At 43.9% G+C, this 22209-nt stretch overlaps 1 protein-coding gene across 3 annotated transcripts; it reads right to left on the bottom strand.

Moving 5' to 3' along the window:
- Positions 1–11445: 11445 nt before the first annotated feature.
- LOC138789576 (toll-like receptor 5) lies at positions 11446–16975 on the bottom strand. Of its 3 annotated transcripts, none has more exons than XM_069968295.1 (2): positions 16782–16975; positions 11446–14167 (listed from the first exon to the last, which is right to left on the bottom strand). In XM_069968295.1, the coding sequence occupies exon 2, from the start codon at positions 14160–14162 to the stop codon at positions 12228–12230; it is 1935 nt and encodes a 644-aa protein (XP_069824396.1). In that variant the 5' UTR covers positions 14163–14167; positions 16782–16975; the 3' UTR covers positions 11446–12227. The 3 variants fall into 3 exon arrangements, with proteins under 3 accessions (XP_069824396.1, XP_069824395.1, XP_069824394.1); XM_069968294.1 differs by lacking the exon at positions 16782–16975 and adding an exon at positions 15591–15663; XM_069968293.1 differs by lacking the exon at positions 16782–16975 and adding an exon at positions 15419–15561.
- Positions 16976–22209: the final 5234 nt, after the last annotated feature.

The following is a 22209-nucleotide window of genomic DNA, read 5'->3' as shown; positions in this document are numbered from 1 at the left end:
GCTTAGAAAATGGCTTGTGACTGGCTTGCCCAGTCACCTATAGGCACTTAGAGATTCTATGTACAATGACTGGAACATTGACAAATAAAGCACTTGTTGCCTCTCGTGTTACTCCCAGTCATCCTAGCCTGTAAGCTCTTGAGAGCAGGTCACTAATTTGGTATTGTAATTTATTCATTGTATAACTTAATATATAACCTCTATGTATTTATATATTTAAATAAGAGCTGCGGAATCTGTTGGCGCTATACAAATAATAATAATAATAATAATAATAAAAATAATATTTATTACACTATTCCAACTCCTATACTGCCATCTCATGGACACTTGACATATTGCACTACATTTTTCCAAATTCTGTACAGCAATCTAGTGGATATTTGACATATTGCATTACACTATTCCAAATCCTGTACTGCCATCAAGTGAACACTTGACATATTAAAATATTCACAATCCTATACTGCCATCTCATGGACACTTGACATATTGCATTTTTTTTTTCTTTTTTTAATATTGCATTACACTATTCCCAATCCTATACTGTCATCTGGTGGTCACTTGACATATTAAATTACACTATTCCAAATCATATACTGCCATCTAGTGGTCATTTGACATATTACATAACACTATTCCGAATTCTATACTGCCATCTCATGGACACTTGACAAATTGCACTACACTATTCCAAATCCTATACTGCCATCTAGTAGTCATTTGACATATTACATTACACTATTCCGAATCATATACTGCCATCTAGTGGACACTTGGCGTATTACAGTAGGCTATTTCTAATCCTATACTGCCATTTAGTAGACACTTGACATATTACAGTACACTATTCTGAATCCCATACTCCCATCTAGTGGACACTTGACATATAGCACTACAATAGTCCAAATCCTATACTGCCATCTAGGGTAATAGATTAAAAACAATAAATAAATAAATACATTGCGTTACATTATTCCAAATTCTATACTGCCATCTAGTGGACACTTGACATATTACATTACACTATTCTGAAGTGTATACTGCCATCTAGTGTGCAGTTGACGTGTTGCATTACACTATTGAAAATCCTATACTGCCATCTAGTGGACACTCGAATTATTACATTACACTATTCTGAAGTGTATACTGCCATCTAGTGTGCAGTTGACGTGTTGCATTACACTATTGAAAATCCTGTACTGCCATCTAGTGGACACTCAAATTATTACATTACACTATTCTGAATCCTATGTTGCCATCTAGTGGACACTCGACATATTGTATCACATTATTTCAAATCCTACACAGCCATTTTGACATATTGCATCACGCTATTCCAAATCCTATACAGCTACTTGACATATTACATTACACTATTCTGAATCCTATACTGCCATCTAATGGACATTTGATATATTGCATTACATTATTCCAAATTCTATACTGCCATCTAGTGCAGTGTTTCTCAACCTTTTCAAGACAAGTACCCCCATGCAACAAGATGCTCCAGCCAAGTACCCCCAAGGATGCAATAGATTATAATCTTTGCCCTAGGGTAGATTCACGCGTACGTTTTGCAGCACAATTCGATAATCTGTACTGTTGTGGCCTATGGTTTTGCATTCTCGCAGCAGATTTCCATTCCGCTAACAGAATGCAGCCACTGCCTATTTAACTTATTAGCTGCCGGGCCTTACAGATCATACTTACCTGACAACGCTCCCACCTGCTTCTCAGTCTTGTAGGTCACTGTCAGCCCACCCAGCTAATCAGTGGCTGCGGCGGGCAGTCAGTGAGTCGGAAGCCAGGGAAGCAGGCATAAGTTTGGACAGGTAATGATATGTTAGGTATGCCCCTGGAGCCAGATAAGTCCCCTGAAGCCAAATACATACCATGCAGCCACATATGCCCCTTTCGCTCGGTATTTCTCTTTGAGACAGGTATGTCCCATGGAACCAGATGTGCCCATAGCCATGTATGCCCCCTGAAGCCAGATATGCCCCTAACCAGATGTGTCCCATGGAGCTAGATATGTCCCCCTGCAGCCAAATAACACCCCCAGATATCTTTCTCCATGTAGCAAGATACCTTCCCCCTTGCAGCCAGATACCTCCCCATGTAGTCAGATAGCTCCCCCTTGCAGCCAGATACCTCCCCATGTAGTCAGATAACTCCCCATGTAGTCAGATACCTCACCCTTGCAGCCAGATACCTCCCCCATGTAGTCAGATACCTCCCCATGTAGCCAGATACCTCCCCATGTAGTCAGATGCCTCCCCATGTAGTCAGATATTTCCCCCATGTAGCCAGATACCTCCCCATGTAGTCAGATACCTCCCCCATGTAGCCAGATACCTTCCCCATGTAGTCAGATACCTCCCCAAGTATGCAAAACAAGAGTCCGTGGAGCCTCAGTTACGAGTCTCAAAACACGGGATAGCCAGATATCTCTAGCCTGTTGCCAACGGGGTGCCTCCACGATGGGGAGAGCACCACACCACCCTGATAAATAACCCCTTAAGTCCCACTCGGTTGCGAGTATTGGAACATAGACAGGGAAACAACAGGGTGGCCCCTTTTGTCAATGTCTAACTCAAGGTGCTAGTATTGCGATCATGACAAGGGCTTGCAAAGGCAGGCTTCCACCCACAGACAGCCGTTTCGGGGTTTTTGCCCCTCGTCAGTGTGGGGTAGGATTCGGGCTAGTTGGGGCAATGAAAAATCAACCAACAAAACACAGTAATCACTGAACTCAAGGAGAACAGCGGAAAAAATTCCAATGAAGTACTCAATCAAGAGTCTCCACTGATGCCCCCAAAAATTTAAATATGCAAAACAAGAGTCCGTGGAGCCTCAGTTACAAGTCTCAAAACACGGGATAGCCAGATATCTCTAGCCTGTTGCCAACGGGGTGCCTCCACGATGGGGAGAGCACCACACCACCCTGATAAATAACCCCTTAAGTCCCACTCGGTTGCGAGTATTGGAACATAGACAGGGAAACAACAGGGTGGCCCCTTTTGTCAATGTCTAACTCAAGGTGCGAGTATTGCGATCATGACAAGGGCTTGCAAAGGCAGGCTTCCACCCACAGACAGCCGTTTCGGGGTTTTTGCCCCTCGTCAGTGTGGGGTAGGATTCTGGCTAGTTGGGGCAATGAAAACGGCTGTCTGTGGGTGGAAGCCTGCCTTTGCAAGCCCTTGTCATGATCGCAATACTCGCACCTTGAATTAGACATTGACAAAAGGGGCCACCCTTTTGTTTCCCTGTCTATGTTCCAATACTCGCAACCGAGTGGGACTTAAGGGGTTATTTATCAGGGTGGTGTGCTCTCCCCATCGTGGAAGCACCCCGTTGGCAACAGGCTAGAGATATCTGGCTATCCCGTGTTTTGAGACTCGTAACTGAGGCTCCACGGACTCTTGTTTTGCATATTTAAATTTTTGGGGGCATCAGTGGAGACTCTTGATTGAGTACTTCATTGGAATTTTTCCCGCTGTTCTCCTTGAGTTCAGTGATTACTGTGTTTTGTTGGTTGATACCTCCCCAAGTAGTCAGATACTTCCCCATGTAGCCAGATACCTCCCCATGTAGTCAGATACCTCCCCCCATGTAGCCAGATACCTCCCCCATGTAGTCAGATACCTCCCCCATGTAGTCAGATACCTCCTCATGTAGCCAGATACCTCCCTTATGTAGCCAGATACCTCCCCCATGTAGCCAGATACCTCCCCCATGTAGTCAAATACCTCCTCATGTAGCCAGATACCTCCCCCATGTAGCCAGATACCTCCCCATGTAGACAAATACCTCCCCATGTAGTCAGATACCTTCCCCATGTAGTCAGTTACCTCCTCATGTTGCCAGTTACCTCCCCCATGTAGACAGATACCTCCCCCATGTAGCCAGATACCCTCCCATGTAGTCAGATACCTCTCCTCCTGTAGTCAGATACCTCCCCTATTTAGCCAGATACCTCCCCCATGTAGTCAGATACCTCCCCCATGTAGTCAGATACCTCTCCTCCTGTAGTCAGATACCTCCCCTATTTAGCCAGATACCTCCCCCATGTAGTCAGATACCTCCTCATGTAGTCAGATACCTGCCTCATGTAGTCAGATACCTCCCCCATGTAGTCAGATACCTCCTCATGTTGCCATGTAGTCAGATGCCTCCCCATGTAGTTAGATACCTCCCCCATGTAGTCAGACACCTCCCCATGTAGTCAAATACCTTCCCCATGTAGTCAGACACCTCTCCCATGTAGTCAGATACCTCCTCATATAGTCAGATATCTCCCCCATGTAGTCAGATACCGCCCCATGTAGTCAGATACCTCCTCCATGTAGCCAGATACCTCCCCATGTAGTCAGATACCTCCCCCATGTAGTCAGATACCTCCTCATGTAGTCAGATACCTGCCCATGTAGTCAGATACCTCCCTCATGTAGTCAGATACCTCCCCCATGTAGTCAGCTACCTCCCCCATGTAGCCAGATACCTCCCCATGTAGTCAGATACCTCCTCCATGTAGTCAGATACCTCCACATGTAGTCAGATACCTCCCCCCATGTAGTCAGATACCTCCATCATGTAGTCAGATACCTCCTCATGTTGCCATGTAGTCAGATACCTCCCCCATGTAGTCAGATACCTCCACATGTAGTCAGATACCTGCCCCATGTAGTCAGATACCTCCCTCATGTAGTCAGATACCTCCTCATGTTGCCATGTAGTCAGATACCCCCCCATGTAGTCAAATACTTCCCCCATGTAGTCAGACACCTCCCCCATGTAGTCAGATACCTCCTCATGTAGTCAGATATCTCCCCCATGTAGTCAGATACCTCCCCCATGTAGTCAGATACCTCCCCCATGTAGCCAGACACCTCCCCCATGTAGTCAGATACCTCCTCATGTAGTCAGATATCTCCCCCATGTAGTCAGATACCTCCCCCCATGTAGCCAGATACCTCCTCCATGTAGCCAGATACCTCCTCCATGTAGCCAGATACCTCCTCCATGTAGCCAGTTGTTTTGATGGTTGATTTGATGTTGCTAATCAATTAATGCTGAACTGAGAGAGGCCTGTCACCCCTACCAAATAACGTTCCATGAAATAAAATTAAAAAATATATCATTCAGTGACTCACAGGTGACGTCTTTTTTGATCTGAGGTGTCACTTTTTCTCTCCATCTTGCCCAGGGCTCCATGATGATTTCTTGCAGCTACAATTCATCTCTTCAGAACCGGCCAAACAAACATTTTAGGCTCCGCACTTATCCAGCATCTTCCTTCCCTTTTTCCCCACCTATAGGCTCCCATACAGTAGTCATGGTGTCATGTGTCGTAAAGTGAGTAGATATGTGGGTTTCCCCCTGTGTACATGTTCCACTGCTGTACCCCAATATAGTAATGTCTCCTTCTGTGCCCTCCATATAGTAATAATGTCTACAACTGTGCCCTCATATAGTAATAATACCTCCTGCTGTGCCCCTATATAGTAATGATGCCTTCCGCTGTGTCCCCATATAGTAATGATGCCACCTGCTGTGCCCCCATATAGTACCATTGCCTCCTGCTGTGCCCAATATAGTAATAATACTTCCTGCTGTGCCCCCATATAGTAATAATGCTTCCTGCTGTGCCTCCATATAGTAATAATGCCCCCTGCTGTGCCCCCATATAGTAACAATGCATTCGTATAGTAATAATGTCTCCTGCTGTGGCCCTATATAGTAATAATGTCCCCTGCTGTGCCCCATATAGTAATAATGTCTCCTGCTGTGCCCTATACAGTAATAATGCTCCTTGCTTTGCCTCCATACAGTAATAATGCCTCCCTGTTGTGCCTCTATAGTAATTATGTTCCCCTGCTGTGTCCTCCATATAGTAATAATGCCTCCTGCTGTGCCCTCCATAGTATTAATGCTCCTGCCCTCATAGTAATAATGCCTTCCTTCCTACTGTGCCCGATAGTAAATGTCCCCTGCCCTGTCACAAAGTAATGCCCCTCCACCATGCCCCAAAACAAACTTCATACCTAATTCTAAAATTCTCTTCTCCAGCCCCTGAGCCAGGAAAAGCAGAGTGAGCCATGGCGCTGCATAGTGAGCTCTAATGGGGAGAGAGGATGAGAAGGGGGGGAGAGGAGGTGAAGGGGGGGGAGAGAGGAGGAGAAGGGGGGAAAGAGGAGGTGATGGGGGAGAGAAAGGGAGAGAGGAGGTGATGGGGGCAGAGAGGGGGAGAGAGGAGGTGATGGGGGAGAGAAGGGGCGAAAGGAGGTGATGGGAGGAGGAGAAGGGGAGAGAGGAGATGAAGGGGCGAGAGAGGAGGAGGAGAAGGGGGGAGAGGAGGAGGAGGAGAAGGGGGAGAGAGGAGAAGGTGGAGAGAGGGGGAGAGAGGAGGAGAAGAGGAGAGAGGAGGAGAAGGGGAGAGAGGAGGAGAAGAGGGGAGAGAGGGGGTGATGTGGGAAGAGAGGAGGAGAAGGGGAGAGAGGAGGAGATGGGGAGAGGAGGTGAAGGGGGAGAGAAGGGGAGAGAGGAGGTGATGGGAGAGAGAGGAGGAGAAGGGGAGAGAGGAGGTGATGGGGGAGAGAGGAGGAGAAGAGGGCAGAAGGGAGAGAGAAGGGGTGAGAGAAGTTGATAAGGGGAGAGGTGGTGATGGGGGGAGAGAGGAGGAGGAGAAGAAGGGGGAGAGAGAGAAGGTGAAAGGGGGAGGAAGGAGAAGAAAGGGGAGAAGGGAGAGAGAAGGGGTGAGAGGAGGAGAAGGGGAGAAAGGAGGTGATAAGGAGAGAGGAGGTGATGGGGGAGAGAGGAGGAGGAGGAGGAGGGGGAGAGAAGGGGAGAGAGGAGGTGATAAGGGGAGAGGAGGTGATGGGGGGAGAGAGGAGGAGGAGAAGAAGGGGGAGAGAGAGAAGGTGAAAGGGGGAGAGAGAAGGAGAAGAGAGGGGGTTGAATTTGATGTTGGAAGCGCAATCGGCAAACGCCCCATAGCACCCGCCGGTAGGTGATGCTGCTGGGGGAGGGAGAGAAGTCAGGGCCATTCCTTTTAGGACTTTGTTAGCAGCAAGCTAACAGTTTAAACTTACAAAGAGCTTACTCTCTGTGAGGTAATACAAGAGGTATATTGGTGTTTATTTTGTGCAATGTCCCATCCATCTTTTATACAAAATAAGGTAGCACACATAGAGCTACATGAGCCAGTCTCCTAGTGTCTGTATATGTACAGAAATAAGATGCATTAAAGAAGGAGGGAGTGAATGTGGGATAAAGAAATGAGGTTATCAGGAATAATGGTCATAAAAGGTCTGGAGTCAGTGCATGAATAATACATCATATATGCAAAGAGTCATTCAAACAAGTAATTTAAATATTTCTAAATGAAACAACATTCCCATTTTTTCATTTAAACTTCTCATCCTTTAGATAACCTTATAGTAGTCGACCTTATAGAGCACCCTGTATCAGCGGAACTATGTTTCCTTACTAAACAACATTAAAGCAGACTGTGACCGCTGGGTGAGAGGTTTGCACACCTGGTTTGGCCGCTGTGCTATTTATAAAATGAACATACTACCTAGACTCTTATTTCTCTTTCAATGTCTTCCGATGAGAGTGTGCCAGTAGCGTTCTTTCGCTCATTGGCAGCAGCACAGACACGTTTTATATGGGGAGAGAAGCTGGCACGTATCCGGAAGACGCTTCTCACAAAGCCGAAAGACATAGGGGAAGGGGTGTAGGAATGGTATACGGAAGCCGTGGGTCTCTATTAAACAATCGTACACTGGGATACCACTGAAAGGCATCGCTTGGTTGTCTAGTGACCTTCTCACAGAACTTAAATATCACCCCACCATTGGACCTACATTACTGGCGTGCTCGGACAAGGTGATCAGACAACATTTTATTCCTCCCACTTCCAGTATGACTCCTGTTCTGGGTAGTCCAGACTTCAGCCCCAGCCTGACGGACAAGGTTTTCCATAAGTGGATAGCATCTGGACTATTCAGGGCAGAGAATTATCTAAGTGACAACAATTGGATGTCCACTGATCGTTAGGAACTATGACTGAGCCTTGTCCCTTGGGTCCTTGGCGAAGCGAGCAACTTCGCCACTACCTGACTTCTCTACCCTCTCCCACTTCCTTCGTAGGGACACGTACCTCTTTTGAGACACTGTGTGCCGCTGAGGAACCTATCCAGCACGCATTATCTTTGATCTATACTGACGACTACCCCCGAGGAACCTCCTCCTGCTTTTCTCTTGAAATGGGAGACTGACCTGGGACTTACTTTATCTGATACTCAGAGACAACAAATTTTTTATTTGACACATAAGGCATCTATCAGTTCTAAATTCCAAGAGGCGGGTACAAGTTGTTGGCCCAGTGGTACAGAGTACCTCTAAGCTACACAAAATTATACCCAAGGTTGACCCAGTCTGCTGGAGATGCGACTTTGGGGAAGGGACTTTTCTACACGTGTTTTGGGATTGCCCAGGATTGCAACACTTCTTGGTCCGAGGTGAAAAGGGTGACCAAGTTGGTCACACGAACTTCTGCACAGTTAAGCCCAGCCCTCTTCCTTCTCCATCACTGCGAGATCCCCCAAGAAACATATAGGCGATCCCTCCTCAGTTTCCTGGTGATGGCTGCCAGGGCATGAATCTCGCTATGCTGGAAGCAAAGATCACCCCCTCCATTGTCGTTGTGGGTGGCAAAAATAAATGATTTAATGCACATGGAGGACCTAACCGCTGATCTGCACTCCAGGAATAAAAGATTCCCCTCCACTTGGCTGCCGTGGATGCAGTTTCAGGAATCCTCCGAGTATAGAGACCTACTGAGATCCTCAGATTAGATCCACATGTAGACTAATTATCGGCTTTTCCGATCAGGTCGATAGTTAAGCTGCTGCGTGTTGTGGGACTGCCCGGGGGCACACACTGCCTCCCTGTTCCTCCCCCCCCTTTTTTTCTTCCTTCTCTCCTTGTGCTTAGACCAGCTCTCCTCTCTGCTTTACTTTTTACTTTTTCTCTTGCTCCCTATCTATCATTGAAAAGGTGAAAAGGATTCAATGGTGTCGGCGGATCCGCCCTAGTGCTCTCTACTAGCTTCATACTGTTCTTGCATCTGAATTCCGTCTGGTATTACTTCATACCCTATATGCTAGAGATCTTTTGTAACCTTTTTCTTTCTTGGAGTTCTGGGGGGAATACTTTGCTGTACACCATTTTATGTTTGAGTGGCAATAAAAACAGAATAAAAAATAAAAAAAAAGATCAACCTTATAGACCTTATAGATCAGAGGTTGTTAACTAATATTAGTAAAGGTTGGCATCCTTGGGTCTGTGGTCAGGGGAAGATCTGAATATGTTGTATTTTATGTTGTTTTTATGTTTTACAGACTTTGTAGAACTGTTTACATCAGGATTTATGATGATGATGATGATGATGATGATTATTATTATTATTATTATTATTATTATTATTATTATTATGTACAGGGAAACTGAGCTGTAAGGCACTATATGTGGGAACATGAAGGCTGCAGAAGAAAAACTCAGCAAAACCTTCTGAAAATGTGTTTTTACACTAAAATCAAAACAATGCATTAATAAAAGAAAAAAATTAAGCGTAAATGTCATTTAAATTTTTATTGCAGAAATCAATAGTAAAAGCAATTTTAAGAAATTCTGTAATAGCTTTTTTTAGGCAAAAAAGCTTCTTCTGTACTTATAAAGCTGTTTCCCAGCCTCCCCCCTTCACTTCTTATCTGGTCATTATCAGGCATCAGCAGAAAAGTGAAGCCGAGTTTTCTGAGTCCATTATAACCTATGGAGGTAGGACAGCCAAGGGGGATGAGTGAGCAGAGAAGCTGCTGTCCAGTTTGGAGACTCTCTGGGCACATAAAACGCTGGATTCAAAGGTCAGTGCTTATCTGGAGCTTGGTGAGGGAAGATTGCAGGATGTTGTTTTGTACAGTGTTGCCTTTTCTTCCCCCCATGTTCACTCATCTCCCTCGGCCCCTCCATAAGGCAAAATGGACACAATAATCATGTATCTTCAGAAGTGAGGGGAGAGGTAGGAAAACAGCTTTTTCAGTACAGAAGGAAACTCTTTTGCTTAATAAAACCTATTACAGAGTTTCTTAAAGTGGCTTGTACTATTGATACTCATTGATTTCTGAAACATGACATTTAAATGACAGTTATGCTTTAAATGAGTCCATGTAGCCTCTAACTAACATGAAGGGCCCACTACCTCTCAGCCACAGCTAGTTTACTATTTGGATTCCTTTACATGAAGATGTTAAATTACAGCAACATATTGCACTATTGCTATTTTGCAGCACTCTATTTTCCTAAATTATAAGGGGGTCCGTCATGGCTACTATCAGTTTGACAACAAATATCGTTCTGCAGTGAGTGATATTCTTGCCAACAAATTTGTTAGTGTTGGCGACAGAATCAGGAGATGTGAACAGAGCCTTAAAAGTTAGCAATGTGCAGCCTACATATTTTGGATCTTTTCCTCTTTCTGCATCATGCTTGCTGTACCGCAAGCAGTCTTTATGATATAGAGATAGACCACATGTCCTCCTACTCTATCAGCACAAAACTACCACACAAATATAATTCAGTTTTAGGGTGGGTTCAGACTACGGAATTCTTGCGTATAAATTCTGCGGAATTCCGTAGCCTGTAGGCGCTCACGGCCGCGCGCCTTTCCGCTGGCTGATTCCGCGTAATGCGGAATCAGCCGGCCCATAGAATGGTGTCTATGGAGCCTGTGGAAAGGCGCACGGCCATGAGCACGTACAGGCGACGGAATTCCACAGAATTTATCCACGAGAATTCCGTAGTCTGAACCCGCCCTTAGGCGGATTTAATAATGATGCATTTCTGGGTCTGTATTGTGACCCCCATGGTCTTTGAGGAATCACCCACTGTGCTATTCACTGAAGCAGTGACCCACCCCAGTCAGAGACTGGCTGAGCAAGCACTTTATTGTGTCAAGCTGGAGACCAAGAAGTGTGTAGTGAGACCAGGTAGTGTTGGCAGATGAATACACAGCACAGAATATAGCACCAGGCAACCCCTTTAAATGTTTATTCATCCACTTAGTCTAGTCTAGTCCATTCTGCAATTTTACAATTCTGTGTAAAATACACTGTGCTTCTACCATAATTTACAGCTAAAACTGACACATGATCACGTGTGAACACTCCCTAACTGCCCTGCTACATTATAGGAACTTGGCTGTTGGTAAACTGCTTAACAAGTTTATTGACTGCTTTCAACGACCACCAGACAAATTGTAGGTTTGTAGGTCTAAATTTTAATACAAATAATAACATAGGATCGGTACAGTATATGTAATGAAAGTTATAATACAAACTTGAGGGGAACCACAGAGGGAAAAAAAATCAAACAAACTGGTAACAGAAAGTTATACAAATTTGTATATTTATTGTATCTAAAAGTCTTCCAGTACTTATTAGCTGCTGTATGTCCGACAGGAAGTAGTGTTTCCTTTCCAGTCTGACACAATGCTGTCTGCTTCCACCTCTGTCTGAAACAGGGACTGACCAGAGCAGGAGAGGTTTTCTATAGCAGTGCTTCTCAAACTGTGAGGCGGGTCTCACCAGTGAGGCGCCCCCTAGTTGTTGGTGAGGCCCAGCTGGGGAACCAGTTTTCACAAAGTAACTATGATCTTCAAAGTTCTTTGGCTGTTTGCAAAAATCTTAATTTTACCAACATTATTAATTTATTTCGTACTTGCTTTATTAGTATATAGAGCTTGGGAGATAAAAGCTAGCCCTAGCATTATTTTCAGCTTTTTAAATGAACTTTCACCACAGATAGTGAGGCCCAGGCACCCTCTTGGTCAGTCTGGTGAGGCCCAAGCATTGCCTTGATCTGTTGAGTGAGGCTCCGGTAGAAAAAGTTTGAGAAGCACTGGTCTATAGGATTTACTACTGCTCTGGACAGTTCCTGACATGGACAGAGGTGGCAGCAGAGAGCACTGTGTTACACTGGAAAGAATCCACCACTTCCTGCAAGACATATGGCAGCTGATAAGGACCGGAAGACTTTAGATTTTTAGTACAAACCCATGAAGACAGGAAGAGCAGTGTGATAGAAGAAGCTATATGCTTGACCTAGTATATAAATGGTACACGTCTTCCATTACTATATGTGTGAAAAAATATGAAAGGCATCTAACATTCATTGAAGTACACTGTCAATGGTATCTCTCGCACTGGAGGAGACGGGCTGAGACACGACATCTCATCTTTATGGTTGACTTTGACAGTCACATTAGTTGTCGTCATCCAATTCCAGAATTCATTAATGGCGCAGTTACATATCAATGTTATATCTGATAGATCAAGGCTTTGTAAGGACACCAGAGGCGTGAAATTTGAAGATGACAAGGCCACAAGGTTGTTGCTTCCTATATTTAAGGATTTTAGTGCCTTCAGGTCAGTAAACAGTTCTTGATGAATGAGTCTAAGGTTATTTCTCGACAAGTCTAAAGTTTGGAGTCTCTTTAACCCTCGGAATAAGTTTTTAGGCAAAGAGAAAATTTGATTCTTTGCCAGATTGAGTGTTTGCAGTGAGGTCAGAGGTAGGAAGATGTCTGAACACTGGCCGTCGTTCCATACTTGCCCTAGGGTATTGTCCGATACATCCAAATAAAGAAGGGAACTGTTACCCAGAAGTTTATTGGTAGTATAACACTGCGAGAGCTTATTATCACTCAGTAGTAGTTGTTGCAGAGAACGTAGCTCAAGGATGTCCCACAAGTTCCTCAGATCAGTCAGGCGGTTACTTGAAAAATCCACTAATTTACAGTCAGGGCAAAAGGAGGAAAGGCCAAAAGTGTTGGAGATGCGATTTTGCTTTAGTGAGACAAAAGTTAAACCTGGCAACTTGACCGGTGGGATATTGGTAAGAGCATTGTCCCTTAGGCTGAGCGAATCCAAGGAGCCAAAGCCATTCAAGGCTGCATGTTGTATGACTCCGATATGGTTGGAACTTAGATCCAGCATCCTAAGAGGGGAAGATGACAGACTTGCAAAACTGCTACTTGTAATTTCTCCAATGAGATTTCCTGACATATTAAGGCTTACTAGTTGTGTTAAACCCGTAAAAGCCCCAGGGCTGATGTGGTTGACTTGGCTGTTAGACACATCAAGAGACAGCAGTTTTGGGAACACAGAAAATATATCGGATGATAACTCTGAGATGTAGCTATGTGCCAGGTCAAGAATGTAGACATTGCTCTGGCTGAGCCCTGAGAATGTGCTTTTCTGTGGGTTCTTTAGGTTATTGAACCCAAATCCACTCCCCAACACAGCACTATGCCTCATCCGTACATGGTTCACTTGAGTCCCAGAAATTATTTTAAAGAAAGTCTCTACCTTTTCTGCATTCCAGGCCATTGAAGATATATCTAGCGTGCCTAATGTGATGTTTCTAAAAGGGTTGGGGCAAAAGGATGTGTCATGAACCTGGAGGGGATTAGATGAGAGGTCAAGTAGCTCCAATCTTCTTCCTTGCAAGTTCTGGAGAGCGTCTCCGCACACATCTCTGATTTTGTTCAGCTTCAGAAGGATGGTGGAAAGAGAGTGCAACCCCAGGAAACTAGGATCTGGCTGCAGTCTGCGTATATTATTATAGGAGAGGTCCAGCTTCTTCAGAGAGGTTAACTCCCCAAATAGACCAGATTCTAAGACGGACTCATTTAGTCCATTATGGTCAAGAAGCAGGGTCTCTAGTCTTGAAAGACCCCGGAAAGCATCAAGATGTAATCTGAGGTTGTTGTTGCTTCCAAGGTCAAGAGTGGTGAGGTTAGGCAGGCTCTGAAAGGCAGCTTGACCAACATAGACAGGTACACTGGTAACCTGCGCACCAAGAGTAAGAACCTGGAGCTGGGGTAGACTTTGGAATGAGTCCAGAGATATAGATGAAATTCGATTGAAGGATAGTAAGAGAACTTGGGATTCAGCAGGGACTGAAGGAATAGACACTAAACCTTCAGCCAGGCGGATATGAATATTTCGATATTTGGCCACTTGTGGGATGAAGTTGGCAGAATGTGAAGGGAAAATAGTCAAAATGAGCAGCACAATAGGCGATAGAAAGATCATGATACCTGCAACAAAAGAATGAAATAGTTTTAAGTTTTGCTAGTATGAACCCAAGTTTTTAATTTTATTTTCTAGACAGAGAAGATTGGTTTATAGAAGAAGGTTTCTTTTAGATCTTCACTGCATATAAGAGCGTGTGCAGCTGCTGACATAGGAATGTATAGTCTGCTGATCAGAACTAAATCTACCTATAGGCATAGGTGACAGACTTCTCCATTGATATTTCCTGACATATTAAGGAGTGCCTTAAAGAAGCCTATTAGTGTTGTGCATTAATGTATATGTGAATGATATCCATATGCCAAACAGGTATTACAGGACTTGATTGATGACCTATTCTCAGGATAGGCCATTAAAGTGGTTATCCAGTGCTACAAGAACATGGCCACTTTCTTCCGGAGACAACACGACTATTGTCTCCAGTTTAGCTGCGGTTTGCAATTAAGCTCCATACACTTCAATGGGACTGAATTACAAAACCCCATCAAAACTGGAGACAAGTCTGATTTCTGGGGGTCCAATAACAGTGCCATGTACTTAGTAAAAAGAAAAGGAGGCAGACAGCTGGATACTTTGTGTATTGGCTGTTTTGGGTTACTGTATTGATGTGAATGGGAGCTTAGCTGCAGTAACCCTAAGCAGACACTACACAATATATGGAGCTGTTGGCTTGTATCTCATTTGACTATGCATGCTAGCACTGATCAGCAAGGTTGGCGGGATGTCGGACACCAAATCAATCAAAGAGTCCCAGAAAGCCCATATAACTAGAGGTGAGAAGGAAAGGATGGCATCCAAGGAGGGATTATGAGAAAACTACACAGGGTGGTAGCATACTTTTCTGCTGCACAGGCAAACCACAGAGATTCTAGATCTTAAAACATATTTACATCAATGCACAGTACAAATTGTGGAAATACAGGAATATGGAGTTTATATGGAGTTTATAAAACCCTATCCAAATATATATATATATATATATATATATATATATTCTTTTTCAGAAGTCTTGCAGATTGTTAAACCATGAAAACCGCTGGCACAATTTGCTATAAAATCACTAAAATATAGGTGGACTAAGCCTACATATAGAAATAAGGACAACAGCCTAAGTAGTCTACAACATAGGGGCACCAGCAACTTTATAACTTTCATTGCTCTTAAAGGCTTAAAGGACAACAGCAGAGAATCTTTACTTATCCATATGATGCTACAGTTGAGCCTTAATGTCGCACACCGGTGTGCATTAAACCCACATTTTTCTGGAAGTGCTGTCTCCATGTTCTTTTCTTTATGATGCTTTCACAGTTGTAAAAGGTTGGAGAGAAAGCTAGTCTATAAGCTATAACAGTAGGGATTCCTTGCAGAGAAGTGGTATGGACTGCCATGACCTAAAAGCAATATGACAGATATAGCAATGGTACTTACTAGTCACTGGAATGGCGTCTTACTAGAATGTGTGCTCTTCAGATGACTGAAATCTCCCAATGTTAATCTCTGCTGCTCCTGTATTTAAATGCCTGACACATGAAGCTTCTCAGTGAGGAAACACATATGACGTCAGCCAGTGTTAGTGTTTGGTAACAATGGGAAGGAAATTTGCAAGGAGATTCCCACATTATTGTACTTCACAGATAATATCTGGATTTTACACCGGTTACTATACAAACTCAGGATGTATGGCCCATGCTTTTTTCTAGGTTGACTTTTATTAGACCCTACTACAAAAATACAGATAACACAATTGACCCTTTAAGGGATTTCCCCATTTCTGGCATAGCACTAGATCAGGAAAATCACAGTGCCTGGTTCATTTTCCATTGTAAAGTTGCCCATACTTGTGTAGTCACTTTCCAGTAAAATGAATGGGGGATAAGCAAGTAAGCAAGTGGATGCCGAATTCTGTTAGATATGGACTGGGCACCCTAGTTCTTGGGCTTGTTGGGAATTATAACAATCTGCCATCCACTGATCACACTTCTGGATTCACAGTGCAAATGCAATAAAAGTGTTTTATGGTTTAAATGTTCCAAACACACTAGAGCTACGTTCAGACACTGTAAGATAGCGGCCATTCTGTGACACGGCCGTGTCATAAAACGGCCGCTGTCTGTGAACTGTGGACATCACTTCTTTGGAAGGTGCCCTTGTTCCTATTAACCATAGCAGACAATGTAAAGTACGGCCGGAGCCACACTTAACATTGTCTGCACAGTCAATTTTGTGCGCCCACAACAGTGTGTATACACTCCGACCGGGATTCCATAGGGACAAATGGTAAATTCGCCTTTTCAATAAATAGTGGCCGGTGTTGCAATCTGCAACGACGGACGTTATTTATTGAAAATATACGGCTGGTGAAGGAGGCCTAGGGTCTGAACGTGGCTTAGAACTGTATACAAAAGAAAGTTATATAGAAAAGTGATGCATTTCCCATTCCTAGTTATAACTACATCCACAATATAGATTGCCACAATGGTGCTACATCACAAACATTAATAGTTCCACTATGCCACACCTATATCTAAATCAACAGTAGATGTGAAATAAAGCAAGTTTGTAATTTACATTCATTATTTTTCCTTTAGTTATTATGCTTTATAGCAAAGCTATACTTACTTGTATCCAGGCCCTGTCTTCTGAAGGCAGCTTTTCAGTCTTGTGCAGGTTGAAAAAAAAGACTCAACACATGAAATCCGGCCAGTACAGAGAGTCACAGCTCAATGTGTCCATCAATCACTTGACTGCCTTCTCTGTTTGCAGATGAACGGGCCTTCCTGCATCTAGTCCAATGGATTATGATGAGATTAGGGCTCTGTGGGGACAATATCATTACTTCCAGGATTCCTTCTTCTTCTTTACATATAAGATAGTTGTTACTGACATAGGCTGAGAGGCTACCAGAGATGCACTTTCTATTTCCCTTCTCTACACCTGAATTTCTTGGGCAAGTGACCTGTCTGCCCTCCCTTCCCTGCTATACCCCTGATGCTCATGGCAAAACTATGTGCAGAGTTGTTTTCCTATTAAAGAACTGTATGGCTTATGTGTACTTCTGGCCATTACAAAGCCATAGTATGGCGGTGTATGAGTTATTTTTATTTAGACCATGAGCCAACCCAACCTATATACTTTATGTGTTACTCAGAGAGGTTGAAGAAGATTTTCAGCTGCCGATCCAGTGCTTAATATTCATCATATGCCCACAAGATTTATCAAAACTGATTGAGGGCGCAGGTGGGGTAATTCCTCATGACAACCAAGAAACCATTGTAATCATTTTACAAAATCAGAATTAAATCTAAATAAATCTGATTGGTTGCCATAAAAACTGCTCCACATTTCTATATGCTCCTTAAGTTTGTATAGCATCAAGGAGTCATGTGTGTTATGTGCCAACCTGTTACAGGTTATTTTGAGAAATAAAAGCTGAGCTGGGATTGGTTTCTATGTGACAAAAATCAGACACATTTTTATTTTTAACAGGTTAAGAAATCTGGGCCGTTGTATACACATGTAGCATTTGAATTAGGACCATTGCTCCTAATACTTGCATATTTCATTCTTCTGTCCAAACAAAAAGCAATCTGCATGATCAAGAGAGTTTGCTTTTGTCCCATCTTGCTTCCTCCATTTGCCTCTAAGCTTCTTAAACAACATGTCTACCTTGAACTGTGCTCCCACTTCTTATCCAACTCATTCTTTAACAACCTTCAATCTTGTTCCTGTCCCTATCACTCTACTGAATAGTCAATGATTTCTGTAAGGGTATGTGCACACTACGGAATCCCGATGGAACACCCGCCACGGAATTCACAGCTCACACCCGCTTGCAGCTGCGCGCATCCCTGTTGCTCCCATAGACTCCATTCTATGGTTTGCCAGATTCCGCTGTCCACCCAAAGAATGAACCCACTCGACGGGTGTTCCGCGGGGATTCCGTAGTGTGCACATACCCTAATACTCTGTACATATTTCCCTTGGCTTTTCCTCTGTCGACCATTCTCTCCTGCTACAAACTCTCTCATTCCCTGCCACCATTAAATGATCATGCCGTGTAATACAGCCTTTGGCTATGTTCACACTACGTAAAAGTACGGCCGTTGCTGCCACGTGTATGCACACTGCCTCTCCTTCTATGGGAAGGCTGGGATGATCTTTGCAGAGACCGGCCATACCGTGACCTGGCCAGGTCACAGAACGGCCGGTCTCTTACAACGTGTGAACATAGCCTTTAAGGCCATCTTTGATTTTGCTCTGTCTTTCAAACCTCACCTCAGGCCAGGCCTTCACCCCTCCCCCCTAAAACATTTCCTTTTCAACTTTGATTCAACTATATGACTGGTACATGCCCTCAGCATCATTGACCTGATCTCCTGATCACAACCTTCACATAATCTCTGATCCTTTAAAGACCTTCACTTAGGGCCCTATTACATGAAGTGATAATTGGCTGATTCAGCAGATTATTGCTCCGTGTAGTAAAGACAATAATCAGCTGAAGAGTCCATAATTGTCTGTTGTCTTTTAGCAATTTTAAAAATCATTGGCTGCCGACTGCACATTGCTATGTGTAATAGCGATGCACGGCTGATGGCTAAAGACACTGTAAGGAAAATAATAAAGTCTATACTTACGTGTCCAGGCTCCCCCGATGTCTTGCATCCTTTACCCCATGTAGACAGGGCCAGAAGTGTCAGAGGCGGCTGCTGGGAGCAAGAAACACAGGAAAAAGGCACCAGGACACCAGGGGAGCATGGGTAACTACAAAATTATTTTGTATGTGAAAGCAAGGGCTGCATGGACATCGCTAACAAAGTCTGTGCAGCCCTTGCTACACGATCACAGAACCAATCAAGCAGACTTCTCCAGTGCTGGAAGCATAATTTGGAACACACTACCCCAACAAATCTGATTTTCAGCCATCAAAACCTTCAAAAGCAACCTGAAAACCCAGGAAACCGTGCTGCCACCATATTGTACCATGACCAGCTGTCTCCCTCCCCTACTGTTTCCCTCCTCTGCCCTTGCAGATTGTAAGCCCTAGCGGGCAGTTTCCTCTCTCCCTTTGAAATCAATGGTCAACAGTCGTTTGTACAGTCTATTGAACAACGGACGTTGTTCTATACACCCGTGGAAATAATCAACCTGTCTATTATTTCTGGTCATTGTTTCCAAACAGAGGCTGAAAATAATTGACAGTTCACACACTAAGTGGCTGTAATGCGGCCATACTGTACATGGAAATCAGTGGTTAATCTGCAGCATAAAAATCTACAATATACATAATACATAAAACATATCTTTATGTCATCTGGGATATTTCCTATCTGGTGCACAGGGGCATCCGGCATTATAATTCATTCCATCCAGAGATGGTGCTGGACCTATGTCCAGACATATGTGGACAACCTTCTGCATTAAAGGGGGTTATTCAGGATTAGAAAAAGCACCGCTACTTTCTTGCAAATACAGCGCCTCCCCTCTGACCAGGTTGTGTGTGGTATTACAGTTCAGCTCCATCTGCGTCAGTGGAACTGAGCTGCAAAGCCCACAACCGAACTGAGGACAGGAGAGGTGCTGTTTCTGGAAGAAAGCAGACATTTCTCTAAGTCTGGACAACTCCTTTAAGTATAATGAAAAATACCAGTATTGTCAGCACTTTTTTTTTTGCATTTTACTGTGTCATTTTGAGGGAAAGTCCCCGGAATCAATAACAAAGATTTAAAAAAAAGGAACATGTTCTTGTCTTTTTTCTGTTTATTTATTAATTTTCACAGTGAACCTCAGCTGCCGTTACTAATTTATGCAATGATAAAAGGGAAATGTGATATTAGTTGGATGTCCTGTTCTACCAGTAATGATGTCAGATGAGTTGATGTAAAGGCTTCCTTTATTTAAGTACATGGGCGAGGTTACCCTGTGTGTTTGTACAGGGGGGAACGCTGAAGGTGACATGTAAGTCTTGTGACACCATTGTGCAGTACAGTTAGTGGAGCAGTGGTGAAATACGTGTATAAAGGTTTCTTGCTCAACAATTATATGAAAAATTTCCTGTCTTATGTAACAGCATATATTTACTCATAAATATATAAACAGCCAATCTATAAAATGTTACCTGATGTATTTAAATAAGGATTTGATTGGCTCAGGTTCAGGACATGTTCAAGGAAAGCATCACCAGATGGCGGCCATGAAGAGAAGAGTAATGACCTGTAGCCAAGGTGGCTTCTTTTTAGATCCACTGCTTCTTGGGGTAGATTTTCATAATTTAGTGCTGTATAGCAGCACATTAAGTATATGGGCACCTGTTTGCCTCTTGTCTACTTGAAAAGTCACAGTAGCTTAGCAGAAACACACTTGTGATATCAATGCAAATTACATGACAGAGCTGATGTAACTAGGGATGAGCGAACCGAACCGTTACGAACCAGATTCGTTACGAACTTTGCAAAAAGTTTGGTTCGGTACCGAACCGAACTTTCAAAAAGTTCGTGACGAAGTTCGTTAAAATCGCAACGGCGTCGCAAAACTGTACTTTAATCAGAGAATAGAACAGGCTACAAGGGATTATTACTCCTATAATCCTTTGTATCCTGTTATTATGTGAATATCAAGGTGTGTGACGTCACTCCAGGAACAGGAAGTGCCTGAGCGTCCATGCTCTTTCTCATTGTGTGTCTAGACTGCAGAGAGAGAGGAGGTGTACGTTAGGCAGAGAGGGAAAACACATAGATTACATATCAAAACAACTGGATAAGTACAGGAAGAGATAGAGAAGGAGTATATATTGTTTGTGAGAGAAGCCAGAGAGAGGAAGATAAAAAATAAAAAAATCGCAAGATACAGGGAAAGCTTGATAAGCTCATACATAGTGAAAGAGGCTGAGAAATCAAGAGTTAGGTAGAGAGAGGGAGAGATAGCCATCTAACTCAAAAATCGTGATATCTAGGGAGAGATAGGGAGATAAAAAAAAGAAATAGGGAGAGAAAAGTGAGAAGAGTCACTCAGGACACGTAGCATTGAACCAGCTACTGTTCCGTGACAGAGAGGAGACGCTAGACGTTTGTTTGTTTGTGATCAGCTGTTGTAGGTGACGCTAAGTCAGCGCCTCACAAAAGCTGTCCGTTTGTGCTCTGCTGGTTGCCGTTAACCCCGGCTAGCTGTCCGCAACCAAAAAAGTTTTAAAAAAAACCTTAAAAAAATTAAAAAAAATTGGTTTGTTTGTTATCAGCTGTTCTAGGTGGCGCTAAGTCAGCGCCTCACAAAAGCTGTCCGTTTGTGCTCTGCTGGTTGCCGTCAAACCCCTCTAGCCACCTGCAACCAAAAAAGTTTAAAAAAAAAAAATTAGTTTTTTTGGGATAACCTGTAAATTTCTGCTTTGCTGGGTGCCTCCAACCCACAAAGCAATAGTCACTGAAAATTTGTGCCTTCTGCCCAATAGATTATTTCTTTTTCAAAATTTACACCAACCAAAGAACTATGTCCAAGCGTCCTACTTCCAGCACTTCCCAGGCAAGGACTGCAACAGCAGGCGGTGAGTGTAGGAGAAGTGGCAGCACCAGGCCCGGCGGCAGCCGGGGCAACAGGCGTGGCAGCAGGGTGCAGCTACCCCAGACACCCAGTGGTTCTGTAAGAACCACACAGCCAGCGGTTCTAGATTGGCTTACCCAATCCTCCACTTCCACCGCCCAAAGCTCCCAAACGAGGTCGGCTGGATCATCCGACACCACCCTTACATGGGAGGGTCAGCGACAGTCCTCTGCCCCGTCCCCTGTTATTACTATGACACCCACCTCTGGGGCACCTTCTGCCAGGGAACTGTTGGCAAATCTTGATCTGCCTTTGGATTCTCTACCACTTTTTAGTGATGAGGAGGAGGAGGTAATAGTAGTCCCCCAAAGGCAGGAGGTGGAACGTGCAGAGACTGCAGAGGAGGTGGTGGCTGTAAGCCAGGGAGGGGCATCCAGTGCCACACCTGAGATCCTGTCCCAGCCACTGGAGGACAGTAGCAGTGGTGGTGATGATGATGTCGCCGATCGGACGT

Source organism: Dendropsophus ebraccatus, chromosome 4 (genome assembly GCF_027789765.1).
Source record: "Dendropsophus ebraccatus isolate aDenEbr1 chromosome 4, aDenEbr1.pat, whole genome shotgun sequence".
Lineage (NCBI taxonomy): Eukaryota > Metazoa > Chordata > Amphibia > Anura > Hylidae > Dendropsophus > Dendropsophus ebraccatus.
The sequence above is the reverse complement of the archived record's forward strand: the minus strand, read 5'-3'. Positions and strand labels throughout refer to the sequence as shown.